The following is a 19,035-nucleotide window of genomic DNA, read 5'->3' as shown; positions in this document are numbered from 1 at the left end:
GGTGAGAGGTCTCGAGCCCCAGCCCTGTGAGGAGAGGCTGAGGGAGCTGGGGTTGCTTAGCCTGGAGAAGAGGAGGCTCAGGGGAGACCTTATTGCTGTCTACAACTACCTGAAAGGTGATTGTAGACAGGAAGGGGTTGGTCTCTTCTCCCAGGCAACCAGCACCAGAACAAGGGGACACAGTCTCAAGCTGTGCCAGGGGAGGTTTAGACTTGAGGTGAGGAGAAAGTTCTTCACTGAGCGAGTCATTCGTCATTGGAATGTGCTGCCCAGGGAGGTGGTGGAGTCGCCGTCCCTGGAGGTGTTCAAGGGGAGATTGGACGTGGCACTTGGTGCCATGGTCTAGTTGTGAGGTCTGTTGGGACAGGTTGGACTTGATGATCCTTGGGGTCTCTTCCAACCTTAGTTATACTCTGAGACTGTGATACTGTGAAATTCTTCACAGAAAGAGAGATTGGCCATTGGGATGTGCTGCCCAGGGAGGTGGTGGAGTCACCATCCCTGGAGGTGTTCAAAAAGGGATTGGATGTTGCATTTGAAGCCACGGTTTAGTTGGTCATGAGGTGCTGGGTGACAGGTTGGACTTGATATTCTCTGAGGTCTCTTCCAACCTTATTGATTCTATGATTCTATGGAAAAAAAACACCAACACAAATGTCTAGAGTGAGCCTGAGAAGATGACACAGTTTTGGTTGCTCTTCTTCTTTTCCCAGTGCTCTTCCTTTAATGTACTCATCTACCAAATATTCCCAGGAGCCCCTGCAGTGCTTAGTGCGTGGGCAGAGGACATCATTAGAAGGCAGAAGAGACAATTCACTTTTTCTTGTTGTTGCTTAAATAGTATTTCCTCAGAGAGTTTCCTGGACACTGAGAGACCTGCACTTCAGAGGTGTGGTGGTGGTTTTAGGCCATGCCTTTCAAATTTTGTTGCAGATTTCCAGCAGAAAAGTAGGCAAATGTAAACAAATCACTATTGGCTGTGAAGAGGAAACCCACAGAGAATCCTAAACAATTTCACTGGAGAAATACCTGCTGTACGACTGCTTGTACCAAAACATTCTGGGGGGCTTCCCTTCTCTGCTCGCTTCATGCTCTGAAGGGACACCAACCTGCTTCTGCTTGACCTTGCCTGCATTGTTTTGGTGAAGTCTAACAGCTACTTTCTTCTCTGCTCCTTTCTCCCTTTGGGACAGGGTGGGGTGGGGGGCAGAGGGACAGCTTCCCTGGTGTCTTTGACCCAGGGGGGGGAGGTTCTTGTGTTGTTTGTTAATTGTAAATAGCTGTAAATATTGGAAATCCTGTGTATTTTGTACACATCCATTGCATTCCATTGTAGAGTGTAGATTTTGCTTGTAAATACAGCTTTCATTTGCTTCCATGCTGAGCTGGTCTGGCAAAGTTTATGCTGGGGGGAAATTTCCACCCGCCACAATAGAGGACAAGATGTTGATCTCAGCCTAGGAGGGTTTCTCACGGGGATCATCCATCCCTGGGCTCCTTCATTGTCTAAAGAGACAACAGTGAGGTGCATACCCAAAAAGTAAGGCCTTCTGATGAGGAGCTGCACATGTCAACTGCATTTTCACAAAGAAATGTGTACTAGAATAAAAGCCATCATTTCCTAGGGAGCTGCCCTACAGCAGTATGCTGTGATCTGGTTTTGTCCCTGCTGACACTCTCACAAGCATCCCTTTGGTGAGACTGCTGCTCTTCTCTCCCACTGATAGTTACAGAGATCTTTTCCAACAAAGGTGAGCAGGTAGGAGTGGGGGCAGGATGGGAGAAAAGCATCTTCTCTGAGCACCTCCCAGGGACTGAAAGGATTTCAGTGCCATTAGTGCATGTGCCCAGATGTGAGCCCCTCTGCTGACTCACCAAGTAGGTCCCCAGGGCCTGCCTGGAGTGAATCTTAACTACCAGGCATCTCAAGACTTGTGGGGTAGATCTGACCTTCACTGGGCAGTCCTGAAAGCTGGCAGGGGCCTCACCACCCTGCCTGCTGTATGTTTTCACCTAACCTTTCTGCCACTGCAGTCTTTTCATTCTTGGCCTGTGAAGTGCTTGGGCTTGAAGGTGGAAGGGGCACAGCAGATGTTTTGCAACGACCCTGGCCAAAAATGGGCCCTCTGCTCCACCCTTTCCCATGTAGCTGCATCCTCTTGAAACAGGCAGAAGCCAAACCCATGCAAAATTTGCCCTGAAGGCATTTTGCAGGAGCAGATGACCAATGAGGGGAAGGAAGGATGTTTTATTGCCTCATCTCTCTTCCTTCCAGTGGATTTTGGCAGAAAAATGTTCATTCTGAAGCAGTTTGGAGCTACTGCAAGGTAACATTTGAATGTAAGTGTATAACATTTGTAGGTGGAGTTTCAAAGATGCACTACATTTATTAACATTGATCAAATAATTGAGTAAATTTGAGTAAATTGACATTCAAATAGTACCTTTTTAACAAAGGAATTCTGTGATGCTTGGTACTTTCAAACTTAACTGCTGGATCCTAGGGCTAAAAGCTGCCATTTTACTGTTCTTCTTCCTGCTGTCAGTTGAAACAGTGACATATTTTAACTCTTCACAGCAAGACATTTGCTCAGATTCAGTGGGAACCTAAACAGGCCCAAATTAACAGAAATAAAGTGAATTACATCAAAAAGGAGTGCATTGGCTTTCAGTAACCTTACCAGTAGATCCCAATTAATGTTTGAAAGCATTCCATAATGAGACAGGCTGTTCCAGGCTCTGGTCACCAGCGTGTGTGTGTGACTTCAGCTGGATTTGGAGAAAGCTACGAAGATCAGGGCAGGGGAGGTTAAACAGGACAGTCTGTGGGATGGAAACATCTCTTGTTAGTTCCAATGAAGTAGGATATCAGCCAAGTGCATTGACTGTGCCTGTTCCTGCTCCGTGAGCAAACATTCATGGAACAAAAACACCATCCTGAATTGCCTTGTCAAAACAAGTCAAGTAAGTAACAACAGGACAAAAGGTAATGGCCTCAAGTTGCACCAGGGGAAGTTTAGGTTGGATGTTAGTAAGAATTCCTTTGCTAGAAGAGTGGTCAGGCATCAGAGCAGGCTGCCCAGGGAGGTGATGGAATCACCATCCCTGAAGGTGCTCGAAACACAGGTAGATGTGGCACTTTGAGACATGGTCTAGTGCTTCTGGAGATGTTAAGTAGAAGATTGGACCTGATGATCTGAAGAGTTCTTTTCCAAACTTAATGATTCTATGATAACACTACCAGCAGTGTCTGCAGGGATCAAGTATTCATTTGGACATGGAGAGGGAATTTCTGCAATGGACCTCATCTGGATCAAAAGAGGAATGAGTTTTCTGGCTGTGAGCATGCAGGAGGTTGTCACTGAAGGGAGGTTATTTTCTCTTTGCTCTCATCAGAGATTAAGTGACTGTACAGACTGTACAGGCAACATTTTGTGTTGGACTGGTATAGCTCTAGAAAAATATTTTCACACCTGAAGCAGCTCAGCAGGCTTAGAAAACAGGAACTGGGCAGAGAGAGTGGTTATGTTTTCTTATTGTCAGTCCTCCCTTGATCACAGTGCAGTCAGGGAGCTGGATCGGGACTCAGAAAGCAAATATGTTGCTCTATTTTGTGTCTTTAGAGAGGTGTCTGAAGATTAAGCATCCTTCTTTCATCTGTAGTACAGACATTGCACCTGGAACACTTTTTCTTCCTTAGCCATTCTATAGGCAGGTCTCCAGGAGTGGCCATGGAGAAGCATAGGCAAAAAGCAGTCTCTTTCTCTAAAATCTCCTCCTCAATAGGAGCCCTTCCTTCCATAGACTGTAAAAGGCATCAGTTATGAGGCTGCCTACTTCTCACCACCTTTTATATTTCAGGAAGCATACGGTGGCTGACTCATTTCCTGATGTATACTCAAAAATCACATCACTGTGGATCCAGGACCTCTGGTTACCAATATGGCAACTCACACTTTCTTGCCCTTCTGCAGCAATTTCCATGAACTTGGGAGGTATTTTCTCTCTCCTGATGTGCCTGGAAACAGAGGCAGGGAAGAAGTTGGTGGTTTGCTCAGTGCGTCATGGGCAGAACCAAGCGGTGAATGTAGGTGGCCACAGTTTCAGGTGAGTGCTCTGTGAGGCTACCCTGTGACCTATCACAGCTTTGTAATATTGACCAGGTGATGACTTAAAATTCCCTTTTTCTAGGACTGGAGTGTGAAACTTCCCCATTTTTAAATGGGAAAACTTCCAATTCATAGATGCATGGAATGGTTAGATTGGAAAGGGACCTTAGAGATCATCCACTCCAACTTCCCTGCTACAGTCAGGGATGCCTCACAAATAGACTCAGCTGCTCACAGCCTCATCCCACGTGGCCTTGAACACCCCCAAGGGAGGAGGCATCCACGACCTCCCTGGGAAAACTATTCCAGAGTCCCAATTCTAATGAAAAAGTTCTGATTTGAATGAAAACTTCTGATTCTAGGCAGCTTGCTGAGAGCACTAATTCAGCCTTCAAAGCCATAGTATTCATGGAATCATAGAATGGCTTGACTTGGAAAGGACCTCAAAAATCATCCAGTTCCACCCTCCTGCCCCACCAAGGGCACAGACACCTCCTACCAGATGAGGTTGCTTAAAGCCTCATCCAGCCTGGTCTTAAACATTTGTAGGGATGAGATGTCCACCACTGGGCAACCCATTCTAATGTCTCACCACCCTCATAGTAAAGAACTTCTTCCTAATATTTAATCTAAATCTACTTTGCTCTAGTTTTATTCTTTTCTTTATATATATTGCAAAAGGAAAGGCACCTGCAGGCCAACAGGAATCTTCCCTTGTAAGGCCCCTGGGACAAAATTTCATCTTTTTTTTTAACTGAATGTGGATGTGATGCATGTCCTATGACTGCATAGGACTTCTCATTTCAATATATGTCAGCAGTAAGGAAAGAATATTGCTTTGTGCAGCTAAGATTTAAAAACCACTTAGGAGCTGTTTGTGGGTTCAGAACTGCCAGAGGAGTTCTAGTGGAAAAGGAATAAAAGGCATGGATGAATTCAGGGTCTCAAAATGAAACTTTACATAATGCCCCTTCCATGTACTTTAAAAGAAGGTGACAAAAGAAACCCCACCAGAAGCATCCCTCCTCCTCCAGCTCTTCTCTGAAGACTTCTGCTTGCCCAGCTCCATGCAGCTCTCCTGCTTTCAGAGGTGCAGTGATGACAGCAGCTATCTTTCCACTTAGTTCAGGGCAGCGCTTCAGCTTCTGGACATCTGTGCTGAACTTCTTTCTTTTGCAGACTCTGCAGCCCAGCGTCCTCTAGGAAAAGTGCAGGGAATGTCACCTTCAGGCCCTGCCCTCCAGCAACACAGAGCAAGGGACCAAATCTCTTCTCCCTCAACTGTGTTTCTCCTCTTGTGCTGAGCCACTGTGACCTTGGTTTTGTGAAGTGGCAGCTCATTTCCCTGCCTTCTCTGCAGTAAGTTAACAGCTTCTCTGCTGTAGCCTGGATGGATTTGGCCACAGTGGGTCAGTGATGGATGAAGAAATGAAGTCAGAAGAATCAGTTACCAGTTAGTAAAGCTATCAGTTACTAAAGGAGGTGTCAGAGGTGCCTAAGTGCAAGTGAGTGCACTTCTGCAAGAGGTCTGTTCCCAAACTATGGATCACAGTAGTCAATAGAAGAAACAGGTCCAGTGTCTATCATAGAATTGTTAGGGTTGGAAGGGACCTCAAGGATCATCTAGTTCCAACCCCCCTGCCATGGACGGGGGTACCTCACACTAGATCAGGTTGCTCTAGATTAATCAGGTAACAGCAAATATGCTTAGCTGCTGATAGCAAGTAAAGGCAGTGATCCTCTCCTTGGCCAGAGTGGGTAGAATGAGAGAGAAGAGTGAGGTGTTTTGTTTTGTTAGTTGTTTGGGGATTTTTTCCACTCACAGATCTTGCATTTTGCTGAAATGGTGAAGTTGGTGGTCTGGTCAGCATCCTACATAAGCTGTGTGAGTGGAGTTTGTGCAAATCAGGCACAAATGCAGCACTATGATGGTGCTAAACTGGCTGATGGACATTAAACTTCAAGGTAAATGCATTAGGTACTCCTACCTGAGACACAAATTCACAGCTGACAAGGAGGTGTGCACACTAGCAGAGTAGTCCCCACGTGATGGATAAGGAACTTTACATCACTGTGCTGTAACTAAAAGCTTCGTGAACAGAAGCTTCCCATGACTTGATCTAACCTGGCAAAAGAACAGTGAGCACAAATTGTGTTTCTTCTTCCTAGCTTGGCATCAAAATAGGAGCAAGATGGTGCTCTCACATCTCTTGCAGACTAGATCTTTGCCAATCTTTCCCCATGTTCCTGAATCATACCAATAGACTTTATAGAAATAGCACTGTCTGCTTTATTTAGAGCGTGGTTGGTTTCTGGATGCCAGAGACATACATGAAACTCAGTGATTCAACACAAACGTTTTCAACTTTGGGTTGTGCATCCCAATTTAGCCCTTGAACATCAGAGAGCCTTTTGCTACGTCAACACCACCGAAGGACTGCAAAGAAAGTAGCCCGTTCTACAGTAAATAAAGTACATGCTGCCTATGATTTCATGCATAGCCTCTGGAAACTTTAGCTTTAGAAGCAGAGGAAGGGAGGGGAAAAAAATCCCTCATGAAGTGTTTTGCAGTAGCCAGAGGTCTAAACCTCGCTGAGAAGCAGACGAACGGCTTGTGGAAGTTTGTGCTACCTCACTCTCTTTGAAACTATTTTATTTTAAAGAATGAGCTTCTAAACGTTAGATTTCTGCTCTGATGTGAAGAAGACCGTCTGAAGATTAACAGTGATTTTCCTGTCTCACCTTAACTTTAAAGGAGAACTTAAAATTTCCGAAGAAAAACAAAACTTTGGCATTTTCAATGTCTGTTCGGTTCCAGGAGTCGGGATTTATTGTCCTCTCTCCGCACAAACACCTCTTTTCGCTACAAGACAGCGCTGGGTGAAAATAGGCACTTCCACGGGGCCCCGGGTGTAGAAAAGGAGCCATTTCACGGCAGATAAAATAGTAAAAACACTTTTTATTATCCCCGAAGAAACACAACCAGAGCGCAGAACACTGGCTGGCGGCGGGGCGGAGGGGACGGCCGGCACCAATCAGCGCCCGCCGCGCTGCTATAAAAGGAGGCGCCGCGGCTGCCGCTGCCGAGAACTGCGAAAGCTGCAAAATGTCCGAGACCGTCCCAGCTGCAGCGCCTGCTGCCGCCCCGGCCCCAGCCGCCAAGGCTGCTGCTAAAAAGCCGAAGAAGGCGGCGGGCAGCTCTAAAGCCCGTAAGCCAGCGGGCCCCAGCGTCACCGAGCTCATCATCAAGGCTGTGTCTGCTTCTAAGGAGCGCAAGGGGCTCTCTCTTGCTGCTCTAAAGAAGGCATTGGCTGCTGGTGGTTACGATGTGGAGAAGAACAACAGCCGCATCAAGATAGGGCTCAAGAGTCTCGTCGGCAAGGGCACCCTAGTGCAGACCAAGGGCATTGGGGCGTCTGGCTCTTTCCGCCTTAGTAAGAAGCCTGGAGAAGTGAAGGAGAAAGCCCCCAAGAAGCGGGTAGCTGCAGCCAAGCCCAAGAAGCCAGTGGCCAAGAAGGCTGCCAGCACACCTAAGAAGCCCAAGAAAGCAGTGACAGCGAAGAAAAGCCCCAAGAAGGTCAAGAAGCCAGCAGCAGCCGCCAAGAAAACGGCAAAGAGCCCGAAGAAAGTGGCTAAAGCTGCAAAGCCAAAAAAAGTGGCGGCCAAGAGTCCAGCCAAGGCGAAGGTCGTGAAGGCCAAAGCAGCCAAGCCCAAGGCAGCCAAGCCTAAAGCCGCAAAGGTGAAGAAGGTAGCGGCCAAGAAGAAGTAAGCTGCAGTGGAGAAATTTGTCCGTATTGAACACAACGGCTCTTTTAAGAGCCACCCAAATATTCTTAAAAGCGCTGTAACACTGATTAGCACTTTGGAAGGGGGAACGGGGGAGGTAGGGGAGAGTTCCAAAGGAAGTTTTCAGCGGGTTCTGCAGGGTAAAACTGCTTTAGTTCAGAAATGGGCTTGGGACGTACAAGCAACAGCTTTCAATGCTACTTCTCAACCACCGCCTAGCGTGGCCGGGAGGGGCGGGGTGCTATCATCTTAGCAAAGCTCAAGCGGCACTGAGATTGGCTAAGAGCTTTGGAAGGGCAGAGCTACTACTTGGGGAATCCGCCCCACACGGCGGGAGACAAGAGAGCAAAGGGTGCGAGCACGGGGATGTGTTCAAGTAGCTATCACGGGTTTTTCAAGTCTCAGCTGGCAGATTTTGAAACTGCCTTGTATGTAACAATTTCATGCTCTTTTTCTGAATTTGTTGGTGGCTCTGAAAAGAGCCTTTGGGTTCCTTAGGGTGAAAAAATTATGCTGGCACAGTTGATCGGTTTCACTTAGCTTTAGCCTTATGGCTGTCAGTCTTCTTGGGCAGCAGCACGGCCTGGATGTTGGGCAGCACTCCGCCCTGCGCGATCGTCACCTTGCCCAGCAGCTTGTTCAGCTCCTCGTCGTTGCGGATGGCCAGCTGCAAGTGGCGGGGAATGATGCGCGTCTTCTTGTTGTCGCGGGCAGCGTTGCCTGCCAGCTCCAGGATTTCAGCCGTCAGGTACTCCAGCACGGCCGCCAGGTACACCGGGGCGCCGGCACCCACTCGCTCCGCGTAGTTGCCCTTGCGCAGCAGGCGGTGAACACGGCCCACGGGGAACTGGAGGCCGGCCCGTGAGGAGCGCGACTTGGCCTTGGCCCGAGCCTTCCCGCCTTGCTTCCCGCGCCCAGACATGGTAGTAGACCACAAGTTACAAAACCCGCCGTATACACAAGCGAAAACAGCTTCTCAACTCGCTCTTTTATGCCTTCCCAGGGAAAGGCGTGAATTACGATAGGCTGACAGGGAGACATTGAGAAAACAGCCAATGGGAAGACGGATTGAGTTTCAACCAATGGAGATGAGAAAAGAAATCTCTGAATGTAAAAGATAACATTAGCCAATAGAAACTAAGGCGTGAGTGAACCCTAATTTGCATACAGTCGCTATAAAAGGAGGACGCTCGGTAGTGCCTTTTCATTCACTTCTGTGTGCTGTTTGGCAGAGGTATTGGGAGCTTGCTTACAATGCCTGAGCCAGCCAAGTCTGCTCCTGCGCCCAAGAAGGGCTCCAAGAAAGCGGTGACCAAGACCCAGAAAAAGGGTGACAAGAAACGGCGCAAGAGCCGCAAGGAGAGTTACTCTATCTACGTGTACAAGGTGCTGAAGCAGGTGCACCCCGACACGGGCATCTCTTCCAAGGCCATGGGCATCATGAACTCCTTCGTCAACGACATCTTCGAGCGCATTGCCGGTGAGGCTTCTCGCCTGGCGCACTACAACAAGCGCTCCACCATCACCTCGCGGGAGATCCAGACGGCCGTGCGGCTGCTGCTGCCCGGTGAGCTGGCCAAGCACGCCGTGTCCGAGGGCACCAAGGCTGTCACCAAGTACACTAGCTCCAAGTAAGCCGTCTGAGTGTTCTCAGACTTTCTTCTACCCAAAGGCTCTTTTAAGAGCCACCCACGTATTCAATAAAAGAGCTGGCGCTGGGGTGTTTCTCTGCTCCGCAGTCCCAAGGGTTTTGCTGGGAAACAATACTGTCAAAGTGATGTTAATTGTTCGGAATGTGGGGGGTATGTGTTTATGGTAACCGGGATGTTGCCCACCTCCTTTTAACTCCAACAGAATGCTCGCGATTTTCTGAAGGCGCCCCCGAAACCGGCTTCACTTTACCCTACGCTTTAAAAGGGGGTTCTGAGGGTGGACAGTTATGTAAGTGTTCTCGTTAAACTCCCGAAATAAGCGTGCCCTGCATAGGCGTGCTTCCACTTTTCGCGTGAGGCAGTCCAGCGAACTGGGGCTAACAGGAAAAGCACACACCATTCCCCATAACCGTGCGCTTTCTTTACGCTCCAAGCCGGACAGCCCCACACATACGCACCGTTAGCGTGCAGGCGCACAGAACCAAACAGAAGCAAACCGGAGCCTCACGGCATTCCTTCCCCCGAACCGCGCAGCCCGCATGTAGCACCGAGCACAGGCTCAACTCACGCCCATCCCCTCCCGCACTCTTCCCCTATCTCTCGTGCGCTTCTCCACCGCCGCGTTGCCCCGCGCCCCCTAATACCAGCAGCCCGAGGGAGCCGGGGCCAGGCGGTCGGAATGTAGGACCCGGAGCCACGCAGCTGCTGCTGCTGCCGGGCTGGGTCCGACCTGAGTGAGGACTGCGCGTCCTTCCGCAGCAGGCGGGCCCGGCCCTGCGAGGCATCAGCTGCCGGCAGAGCGCTGATTGGTCTCGGAGACGCTCGCGGCTCCGATCCCGTCCTCGCCTCACCAAGGGGCACTCCTCCGAACACAGCCGCGCCTTGAACCGGGGAAGCAGAAAAAGCAGGAAACATCCGCGGTGTGCGAAGTGTGGGCTGCCGCCCGCGCCTACACCGTTCCTGCAGCCACCCCGTACTGAACGCCGTTACGGAGTGGGACAAAACGGCGTGCACTCGGGACACGGAGGCTGCCAAGCCAGGGAGCGTTATCCGGCAGTCCCGATGGCGGGGAGGAGTGTTTGCGTGGGGACGAGGGAGACGGGTCGGGAAGAGGAGGTGGCGTGGGCGACTGGATCCTGCTGCACCGGTTACCTACGGCCACCTCACCGTCGCCCAAACTGCTGTTCTCGGGGACGGGCCAAGCATTTCTCGTCAGACACCGAAAGAGACGGTGTAGGGCCAGAAAAAGACAAGCGGCCGGGCCGGGGCAGGCCATGGCGGGAGTGATAATGGGGGAAAGGGAAAGGCAGGCCGGTTCGGAGGCGCTGGAGGCAGAGGGGGCGTGGCGGGGGGGAAGGGAAGGCTCCCTGAAGCGAGGCGCGGGCTTTTCGAACGCTCGCGACGCCCAATGGCAGCCAGATTTGCGCAGTCAGCCAATCGGCAGGAAGCTGCGGCTATAAATGCCGTCGCCGCGGCGCTAGTGCCATAGTTCAGTGTCTTTGGGGAAAGAGCTTGGAGTGGTGTGTGTCCAGCTATGGCGCGTACAAAGCAAACCGCGCGTAAGTCCACCGGCGGGAAAGCTCCCCGCAAGCAGCTGGCCACCAAGGCGGCTCGCAAGAGCGCCCCGGCCACGGGCGGCGTCAAGAAGCCCCATCGCTACCGCCCCGGCACCGTGGCTCTCCGCGAGATCCGGCGCTACCAGAAGTCGACCGAGCTGCTGATCCGCAAGCTGCCCTTCCAGCGCCTGGTGCGGGAGATCGCGCAGGACTTCAAGACCGACCTGCGCTTCCAGAGCTCGGCCGTGATGGCGCTGCAGGAGGCGAGCGAGGCCTACCTGGTGGGGCTGTTCGAGGACACCAACCTGTGTGCCATCCACGCTAAGCGTGTCACCATCATGCCCAAGGACATCCAGCTGGCCCGCCGCATTCGCGGTGAGCGTGCTTAAAGTTCCTGCTCTCACCTGCCCTTGGTTCCAGCAAACATCAGCATACACTATATTAGACCCAAAGGCTCTTTTAAGAGCCACTTAAACTCACAATAAAAAGAGCTGAAGCGCTGGTTTTAGATGAGTACAGCTTTGAAGGTATGAATTGTTTTTTCTAAGATTTCAGTATTTTTCTGTTTTGTTTTCTTGCTGTTCACATATATCTTAATAATTTACTCTGTATTTTCACAAAATACCGAATTTGCAAATAATCTGCAATTTGCCAGCAGTGATTTGCTAATGCCCCAGATTGCACTTAATGAGCTGGGTTCGAGAGGAGAGAGATACTGAAGGTATGATTGAGGTCAATGTAGTAGAATGTGGTGAGCAGAGAATATCAGGCAAACAGGTTTTTTACGTTGCTGTGCCTGCACCAGGCTATTTTGAGGGGAAAGCCAGGGAGGGGGAATGACAACTGAGCTCTGGCTCAAGGACTGAGCATGAATGTCAGTACTTCCCATGTAATTTCTGAAAAAGCAATTATGAAATAATTATACAGAAGGCTACAGTACTGCAAGTTCTTGAGGAGGCTTGTTTGGGTTCTTTTTTTTTGCTATTTTGTGTCTTTTCATTATTGTCAGTTGAGACTCCACTAATACACACTAAAATGAAAAACGGTTTCTACCTTGATCCCATTCAGGTCGAATATCATTGTACTTCAACTTCACTAGGAAGAAAATATACCAAAACCACCAGAAATTTTAAAAAATGAAACTGTATGAATGTGATAAAAGCAGTACAGCTAAACAATATAACATAACCACACCGATTTGTCTAGATAGCAAACAAACCTAACAAATGAAATCCAGAAGCAATACAGCTCTTTTTACTGTGAGTGTGAGTGGCTCTTAAAAGAGCCTTTGGGTCTATATAGTGTATGCTGATGCTTGCTGGAACCAAGGGCAGGTGAGAGCAGGAACTTCAAGCACGCTCACCGCGAATGCGGCGGGCCAGCTGGATGTCCTTGGGCATGATGGTGACACGCTTAGCGTGGATGGCACACAGGTTGGTGTCCTCGAACAGCCCCACCAAGTAGGCCTCGCTCGCCTCCTGCAGCGCCATCACGGCCGAGCTCTGGAAGCGCAGGTCGGTCTTGAAGTCCTGCGCGATCTCCCGCACCAGGCGCTGGAAGGGCAGCTTGCGGATCAGCAGCTCGGTCGACTTCTGGTAGCGCCGGATCTCGCGGAGAGCCACGGTGCCGGGGCGGTAGCGATGGGGCTTCTTGACGCCGCCCGTGGCCGGGGCGCTCTTGCGAGCCGCCTTGGTGGCCAGCTGCTTGCGGGGAGCTTTCCCGCCGGTGGACTTACGCGCGGTTTGCTTTGTACGCGCCATAGCTGGACACACACCACTCCAAGCTCTTTCCCCAAAGACACTGAACTATGGCACTAGCGCCGCGGCGACGGCATTTATAGCCGCAGCTTCCTGCCGATTGGCTGACTGCGCAAATCTGGCTGCCATTGGGCGTCGCGAGCGTTCGAAAAGCCCGCGCCTCGCTTCAGGGAGCCTTCCCTTCCCCCCCGCCACGCCCCCTCTGCCACCAGAGCCTCCGAACCGGCCTGCCTTTCCCTTTCCCCCATTATCACTCCCGCCATGGCCTGCCCCGGCCCGGCCGCTTGTCTTTTTCTGGCCCTACACCGTCTCTTTCGGTGTCTGACGAGAAATGCTTGGCCCGTCCCCGAGAACAGCAGTTTGGGCGACGGTGAGGTGGCCGTAGGTAACCGGTGCAGCAGGATCCAGTCGCCCACGCCACCTCCTCTTCCCGACCCGTCTCCCTCGTCCCCACGCAAACTCTCCTCCCCGCCATCGGGACTGCCGGATAACGCTCCCTGGCTTGGCAGCCTCCGTGTCCCGAGTGCACGCCGTTTTGTCCCACTCCGTAACGGCGTTCAGTTCGGGGTGGCTGCAGGAACGGTGTAGGCGCGGGCGGCAGCCCATACTTCGCACACCGCGGATGGTTCCTGCTTTTTCTGCTTCCCCGGTTCAAGGCGCGGCTGTGTTCGGAGGAGTGCGCCTTGGTGAGGCGAGGACGGGATCGGAGCCGCGAGCGTCTCCGAGACCAATCAGCGCTCTGCCGGCAGCTGATGCCTCGCAGGGCCGGGCCCGCCTGCTGCGGAAGGACGCGCAGTCCTCACTCAGGTCGGACCCAGCCCGGCAGCAGCAGCAGCTGCGTGGCTCCGGGTCCTACATTCCGACCGCCTGGCCCCGGCTCCCTCGGGCTGCTGGTATTAGGGGGCGCGGGGCAACGCGGCGGTGGAGAAGCGCACGAGAGATAGGGGAAGAGTGCGGGAGGGGATGGGCGTGAGTTGAGCCTGTGCTCGGTGCTACATGCGGGCTGCGCGGTTCGGGGGAAGGAATGCCGTGAGGCTCCGGTTTGCTTCTGTTTGGTTCTGTGCGCCTGCACGCTAACGGTGCGTATGTGTGGGGCTGTCCGGCTTGGAGCGTAAAGAAAGCGCACGGTTATGGGGAATGGTGTGTGCTTTTCCTGTTAGCCCCAGTTCGCTGGACTGCCTCACGCGAAAAGTGGAAGCACGCCTATGCAGGACACGCTTATTTCGGGAGTTTAACGAGAACACTTACATAACTGTCCACCCTCAGAACCCCCTTTTAAAGCGTAGGGTAAAGTGAAGCCGGTTTCGGGGGCGCTTTCAGAAAATCGCGAGCATTCTGTTGGAGTTAAAAGGAGGTGGGCAACATCCCGGTTACCATAAACACATACCCCCCACATTCCGAACAATTAACATCACTTTGACAGTATTGTTTCCCAGCAAAACCCTTGGGACTGCGGAGCAGAGAAACACCCCAGCGCCAGCTCTTTTATTGAATACGTGGGTGGCTCTTAAAAGAGCCTTTGGGTAGAAGAAAGTCTGAGAACACTCAGACGGCTTACTTGGAGCTAGTGTACTTGGTGACAGCCTTGGTGCCCTCGGACACGGCGTGCTTGGCCAGCTCACCGGGCAGCAGCAGCCGCACGGCCGTCTGGATCTCCCGCGAGGTGATGGTGGAGCGCTTGTTGTAGTGCGCCAGGCGAGAAGCCTCACCGGCAATGCGCTCGAAGATGTCGTTGACGAAGGAGTTCATGATGCCCATGGCCTTGGAGGAGATGCCCGTGTCGGGGTGCACCTGCTTCAGCACCTTGTACACGTAGATGGAGTAGCTCTCCTTACGACTCTTGCGCCGTTTCTTGTCACCCTTTTTCTGGGTCTTGGTCACCGCTTTCTTGGAGCCCTTCTTGGGCGCAGGAGCAGACTTGGCCGGCTCAGGCATAGCGCAAACAAACACCTTCCTGTCGCAACACGAAGCGAACCAATGCAAGTTAACGGATGCTGTCGCTGCTCTTAGTTTCCTTATTTATAGCAGCGCTGAGTACCCAGCGGCTCGTCAGGGACACATCCCCATTGGTTGGAAGTTCGACTGGCTGTCGACACGCCGTGCTTGCTTCTGCTATTGGCTATCTCTCGATTCGCATTCCTATTGGCTGCCGACACAGAGCCTCTTCCGTAGCCAATCATCACAGCCTCTGCCGCTCCACTCCAGAAGTATATAAGCTTCGGTCGCGGCTTAGGAGCGACTTGGTATTTGTGCTGTTGTGTTTTGTTTGTGTCATCGCTGCGATGTCTGGACGCGGGAAGCAAGGCGGGAAGGCTCGGGCCAAGGCCAAGTCGCGCTCCTCACGGGCCGGCCTCCAGTTCCCCGTGGGCCGTGTTCACCGGTTGCTGCGCAAAGGCAACTACGCGGAGCGAGTGGGTGCCGGCGCCCCGGTGTACCTGGCGGCCGTGCTGGAGTACCTGACTGCTGAAATCCTGGAGCTGGCAGGCAACGCTGCCCGCGACAACAAGAAGACGCGCATCATTCCCCGCCACTTGCAGCTGGCCATCCGCAACGACGAGGAGCTGAACAAGCTGCTGGGCAAGGTGACGATCGCGCAGGGTGGAGTGCTGCCCAACATCCAGGCCGTGCTGCTGCCCAAGAAGACCGACACCCACAAGGCTAAAACGAAGTAAATCTTAAAACTCGCGAAAACTTACTTCCAGACAAACACAAAGGCTCTTTTCAGAGCCACCTACAAGATCCTTAAAGAGCGAAGTTGCTTAAATCGAGTTCATTAGTGCTTGGTAAACAATTGTTAATTATTTACTTTTAAGGTAAAAAGAATTGGGCAAACAACTTTGTGATAAAAATACTGATTTCGGTTTTCAAGTAGTTTTTTTAAGGTCTGTTATTAAGTATATCTTCCTGTCTGGGTGCTTGACAATTTTGCGATGCTCTGCAGGCTGGCAACCCTTAACTTTTAATGATTGCATTTCTACAGTCATCGTAATTGCACGAAAGAACCCCTGCTCCATTTGCAGTAACCAGTTGTGAGCAGCCCCTAACCCTCTCCTCCCCTACCCTCTGCTTCCTCACCTCTCACATAGCTGCCTTTACCGCTAAGAACGCACTCGGAAATCTAAGGATTTAAGATCAGGTCTCTAAGTACCTAAGACTCTCAAAATGAGTGTACGATCTACCCGAGAGTGTAGGAAAGCAGTGATTAAAGCATCAAAGGCCGCTTTTTAAGGGCCTCCAAATCACTGCACACTCAGCTTCTAAGAGCAAGCTTGGGTGGCACTGAAATTTTTTGCTATGTTAGACAAAATGAAAGAAACTATCTTTTTCAGCACTTTTTGAGAATATTTGGGTGGCTCTTAAAAGAGCCGTTGGGTTGAGGTACAGAAGAAAATTCTTCCACCGGGGCTTACTTCTTCTTGGCCGCTGCCTTCTTTGCCTTGGCCGCTTTAGGTTTGGTGGCCTTGGGCTTGGCTGCTTTTGCCTTCACGACCTTCGCCTTGGCTGGACTCTTGGCTACCACTTTTTTGGGCTTTGCAGCTTTAGTCACTTTCTTGGGGCTCTTAACTGCTTTCTTGGCTGCAGCTGCTGTCGGCTTCTTCACCTTCTTAGGACTCTTCTTCGCTGTCACAGCCTTCTTTGGCTTCTTAGCAGCACTAGCAGGCTTCTTAGCAGCTGGCTTCTTAGGCTTAGCCGTAGCTGCACGCTTCTTCGGAGCTTTTTCTTTAACTTCTCCAGGTTTCTTACTAAGGCGGAAAGAACCGGAGGCACCGGTGCCCTTGGTCTGCACTAGGGTGCCCTTACCGACGAGGCTCTTAAGCCCAATCTTGATGCGGCTGTTGTTCTTCTCCACATCGTAACCACCAGCAGCCAATGCCTTCTTCAGCGCAGCGAGGGAGAGTCCCTTGCGCTCCTTGGAAGCGGACACGGCCTTAATAATCAGCTCGGTGACGCTGGGGCCAGCTGGCTTACGGGCTTTAGAGCTGCCCGCCGCCTTCTTCGGCTTCTTAGCAGCAGCCTTAGCGGCAGGAGCCGGAGCGGCCACGGCCGCAGGCGCTGCTTCGGCAGCTGGCGCTGGAGCAGTCTCAGACATGATGCCACACGCAAACCCACTACAGCTTCTGAAAGCGTGCGGCGAGCGCCTCCTTTTATAGTAGGAGGATAGGCGCTGATTGGTTCATTGCCGAGCCCGCACCGCCCTGCTCTGTGCTGCTGGGCTTGTGTTTCTTCATTTTGAAAAAAGTGTGCTTTTCGTCAGAAAAACACGTTCGCGGCACCTTACTTCCTCTCATTTTTGCTGGGAAATTGAGATTTTTTTGTGTTTTAGCGTTTCTTTCAGCTGAGAGTCAAAATGGGTTCCATGCAGGCCAATAATCCTTCTGTTTGGGTATTGTATGCAGAGCCAGAAAGAGTGATTTTGAATTTTCCTTTTGAATTAAAACCTTATTTGTGGCAGCACTGTCACACCGACAGTGGATTCGTGTTCCTGAGAGGGTTTTTCATCCAGGTAGTGGAAAATGGAGGGAATATCGCAGCACTATTTAAACGTAAAGTAGCTTTGAAAAGAAGGAAGTAACACAATGTAGCTCCTCAGCTCTACATCTGGGTTATAAGGTCTTAGCCGTAACACGGCTCCATCTCTTCAAATTAATGAAACTTTTGGACATAGTGACTTATTTAGTTCTACTCCCAGCTAATACAAAGTAAAAGAATTACAATTTTCACACTAAATGTTAATGTGGGAAAAGCTGCTCTTTAAAATAATCCTTCAACCTCCAGCAAAGGACTCTTCTCCATGAGAAAAAGGGCTTTTTGTAGTCATATAGATTTAAAATCCCCAGGTAGAGGAGTAATCTCTTAAAATAATAAATCCATGACAAGTGGTGTGGTAGTCATTAGGAAGATTATTTAGTTATCACAAAGGGGATTCATAGAGACAGCTTTTTAATTTCTTCTTAAAATTGTCTCCTTGCAAAAAAATATTCAGATACTTTTAAGTGTTTTACCTTAATTCAAAGCCAGGGAGAAACAGCTCCTTGATCATTCCAGACTGCATTTGGTTTAATAATTTCCAAGGTCTTTAAAGGGATAATTCCAGGAATCAGTTTAGACCAATCAATCAAGCACTCAAATTACAAAGATTCTCATTTAATATTTAATCTTTGAATGTGATACAAATATAAGATTACTTAAAATGTTACTGTACTGGATGAATTTATATGTCTGTATTAATGGCTTAAGAAAAAGCCTAATTTTGCCAGTAGGTAATGTGAATACAGGTAGAGAGAAAACAGCCAGTTACCCCTCTTTCTTTTGCTTAGCTCATTCTTTTAATAAGCTGGAAGGGTCACAGCATACACAAAATATGAGATATCTGGGAAATGTGTGCACAAGCTGAAAACCAGAAAGATGTATAGAACAGAAGCTCTGGCTATTGTTAATTTCTTATCATGTTTTGGGTTGGAGGCAACTTTAAAGATCACCTAGTTCTTAACACCCTGCCATGGTGTTAACCTTCCACTAGACCAGGTAGCTCAAGGTACTTTCCAACCTGGCCTAGAACACATCCAGGGAGGGGGTATCCACAACATCCCTGGGCAACATATCCAAGGATCTCAAATGTTAATATCTCTAATTGTTCAAGAAAACATTCAAGACATTTGGGGCAGAACAGAAACACACAAAATAACATATTTCTCTGTCACTGTGACATTTCCTTTACTCCTGCACACTTTGTGCATACTATCTAGGCTCTCCCACTGCAGCATGTCTGGACTACTGTTCCCTTCCCTGTACCTTGGGGAACAGCAGCTTTTCTGGCTCTGGGGTACATGCTGGTGCTTCCTCTCCAAGGAAGTCCACAATCCTTAGAAAAGGTGCTGCAGCACGTGGCCGAGTTTTCACTTGCATTTCAAAATGATGAGAAGACTTTAATTTTGATCTCTGTCTGGCCCCTGTGGTAGTGTGGGTCTGGGTTTTGTGAGGGTGAAATAAGAAATGACAACATGTAATAGTTCCTGTATCTTGTGGCCAAACTGAACTGCTGTAGGCAGCATGGGCAGAGACTGAGTGGATGAGCCACTTCCTAGCTGCCTAGTGCCTTGGCTCAGAATACCTGTGGAAGCAATGCTACAAGTCTGTGAGGAGTGCAATCATTTGCACTACTTACAGATGCAGA

General features: G+C 50.4%; 7 protein-coding genes across 7 annotated transcripts; 3 read left to right on the top strand and 4 right to left on the bottom strand.

Annotated features, from left to right (window-relative positions):
• Window positions 1-7,073: 7,073 nt before the first annotated feature.
• Window positions 7,074-7,878, top strand: LOC104301966 (histone H1.10). Its single transcript, XM_009902427.2, has one exon. It carries the CDS (start codon window positions 7,216-7,218, stop codon window positions 7,876-7,878), a length of 663 nt encoding a protein of 220 aa, XP_009900729.2. The 5' UTR covers window positions 7,074-7,215.
• Window positions 7,879-8,427: 549 nt separating this feature from the next.
• Window positions 8,428-8,817, bottom strand: LOC128897862 (histone H2A-IV). Its single transcript, XM_054167934.1, has one exon. The coding sequence runs from the start codon at window positions 8,815-8,817 to the stop codon at window positions 8,428-8,430; it is 390 nt and encodes a 129-aa protein (XP_054023909.1).
• Window positions 8,818-9,149: 332 nt separating this feature from the next.
• On the top strand, window positions 9,150-9,580 carry LOC104298461 (histone H2B 5). Its single transcript, XM_009898527.2, has one exon. The coding sequence runs from the start codon at window positions 9,150-9,152 to the stop codon at window positions 9,528-9,530; it is 381 nt and encodes a 126-aa protein (XP_009896829.1). The 3' UTR covers window positions 9,531-9,580.
• Window positions 9,581-12,452: 2,872 nt separating this feature from the next.
• On the bottom strand, window positions 12,453-12,869 carry LOC104298460 (histone H3). Its single transcript, XM_009898526.2, has one exon. It carries the CDS (start codon window positions 12,861-12,863, stop codon window positions 12,453-12,455), a length of 411 nt encoding a protein of 136 aa, XP_009896828.1. The 5' UTR covers window positions 12,864-12,869.
• A 1,495-nt stretch (window positions 12,870-14,364) lies between these two features.
• Window positions 14,365-14,795, bottom strand: LOC128897868 (histone H2B 5). The gene has a single exon (XM_054167986.1). The coding sequence runs from the start codon at window positions 14,793-14,795 to the stop codon at window positions 14,415-14,417; it is 381 nt and encodes a 126-aa protein (XP_054023961.1). The 3' UTR covers window positions 14,365-14,414.
• Window positions 14,796-15,142: 347 nt separating this feature from the next.
• On the top strand, window positions 15,143-15,532 carry LOC104298478 (histone H2A). The gene has a single exon (XM_009898546.2). The coding sequence runs from the start codon at window positions 15,143-15,145 to the stop codon at window positions 15,530-15,532; it is 390 nt and encodes a 129-aa protein (XP_009896848.2).
• A 734-nt stretch (window positions 15,533-16,266) lies between these two features.
• LOC104298457 (histone H1.11L) lies at window positions 16,267-16,950 on the bottom strand. Its single transcript, XM_009898523.2, has one exon. It carries the CDS (start codon window positions 16,948-16,950, stop codon window positions 16,267-16,269), a length of 684 nt encoding a protein of 227 aa, XP_009896825.2.
• Between the last annotated feature and the right edge of the window lie 2,085 nt (window positions 16,951-19,035).

The sequence above is a fragment of the Dryobates pubescens genome, chromosome 15 (assembly GCF_014839835.1).
Source record: "Dryobates pubescens isolate bDryPub1 chromosome 15, bDryPub1.pri, whole genome shotgun sequence".
In the NCBI taxonomy this organism is placed as follows: domain Eukaryota; kingdom Metazoa; phylum Chordata; class Aves; order Piciformes; family Picidae; genus Dryobates; species Dryobates pubescens.
The sequence above is the reverse complement of the archived record's forward strand: the minus strand, read 5'-3'. Positions and strand labels throughout refer to the sequence as shown.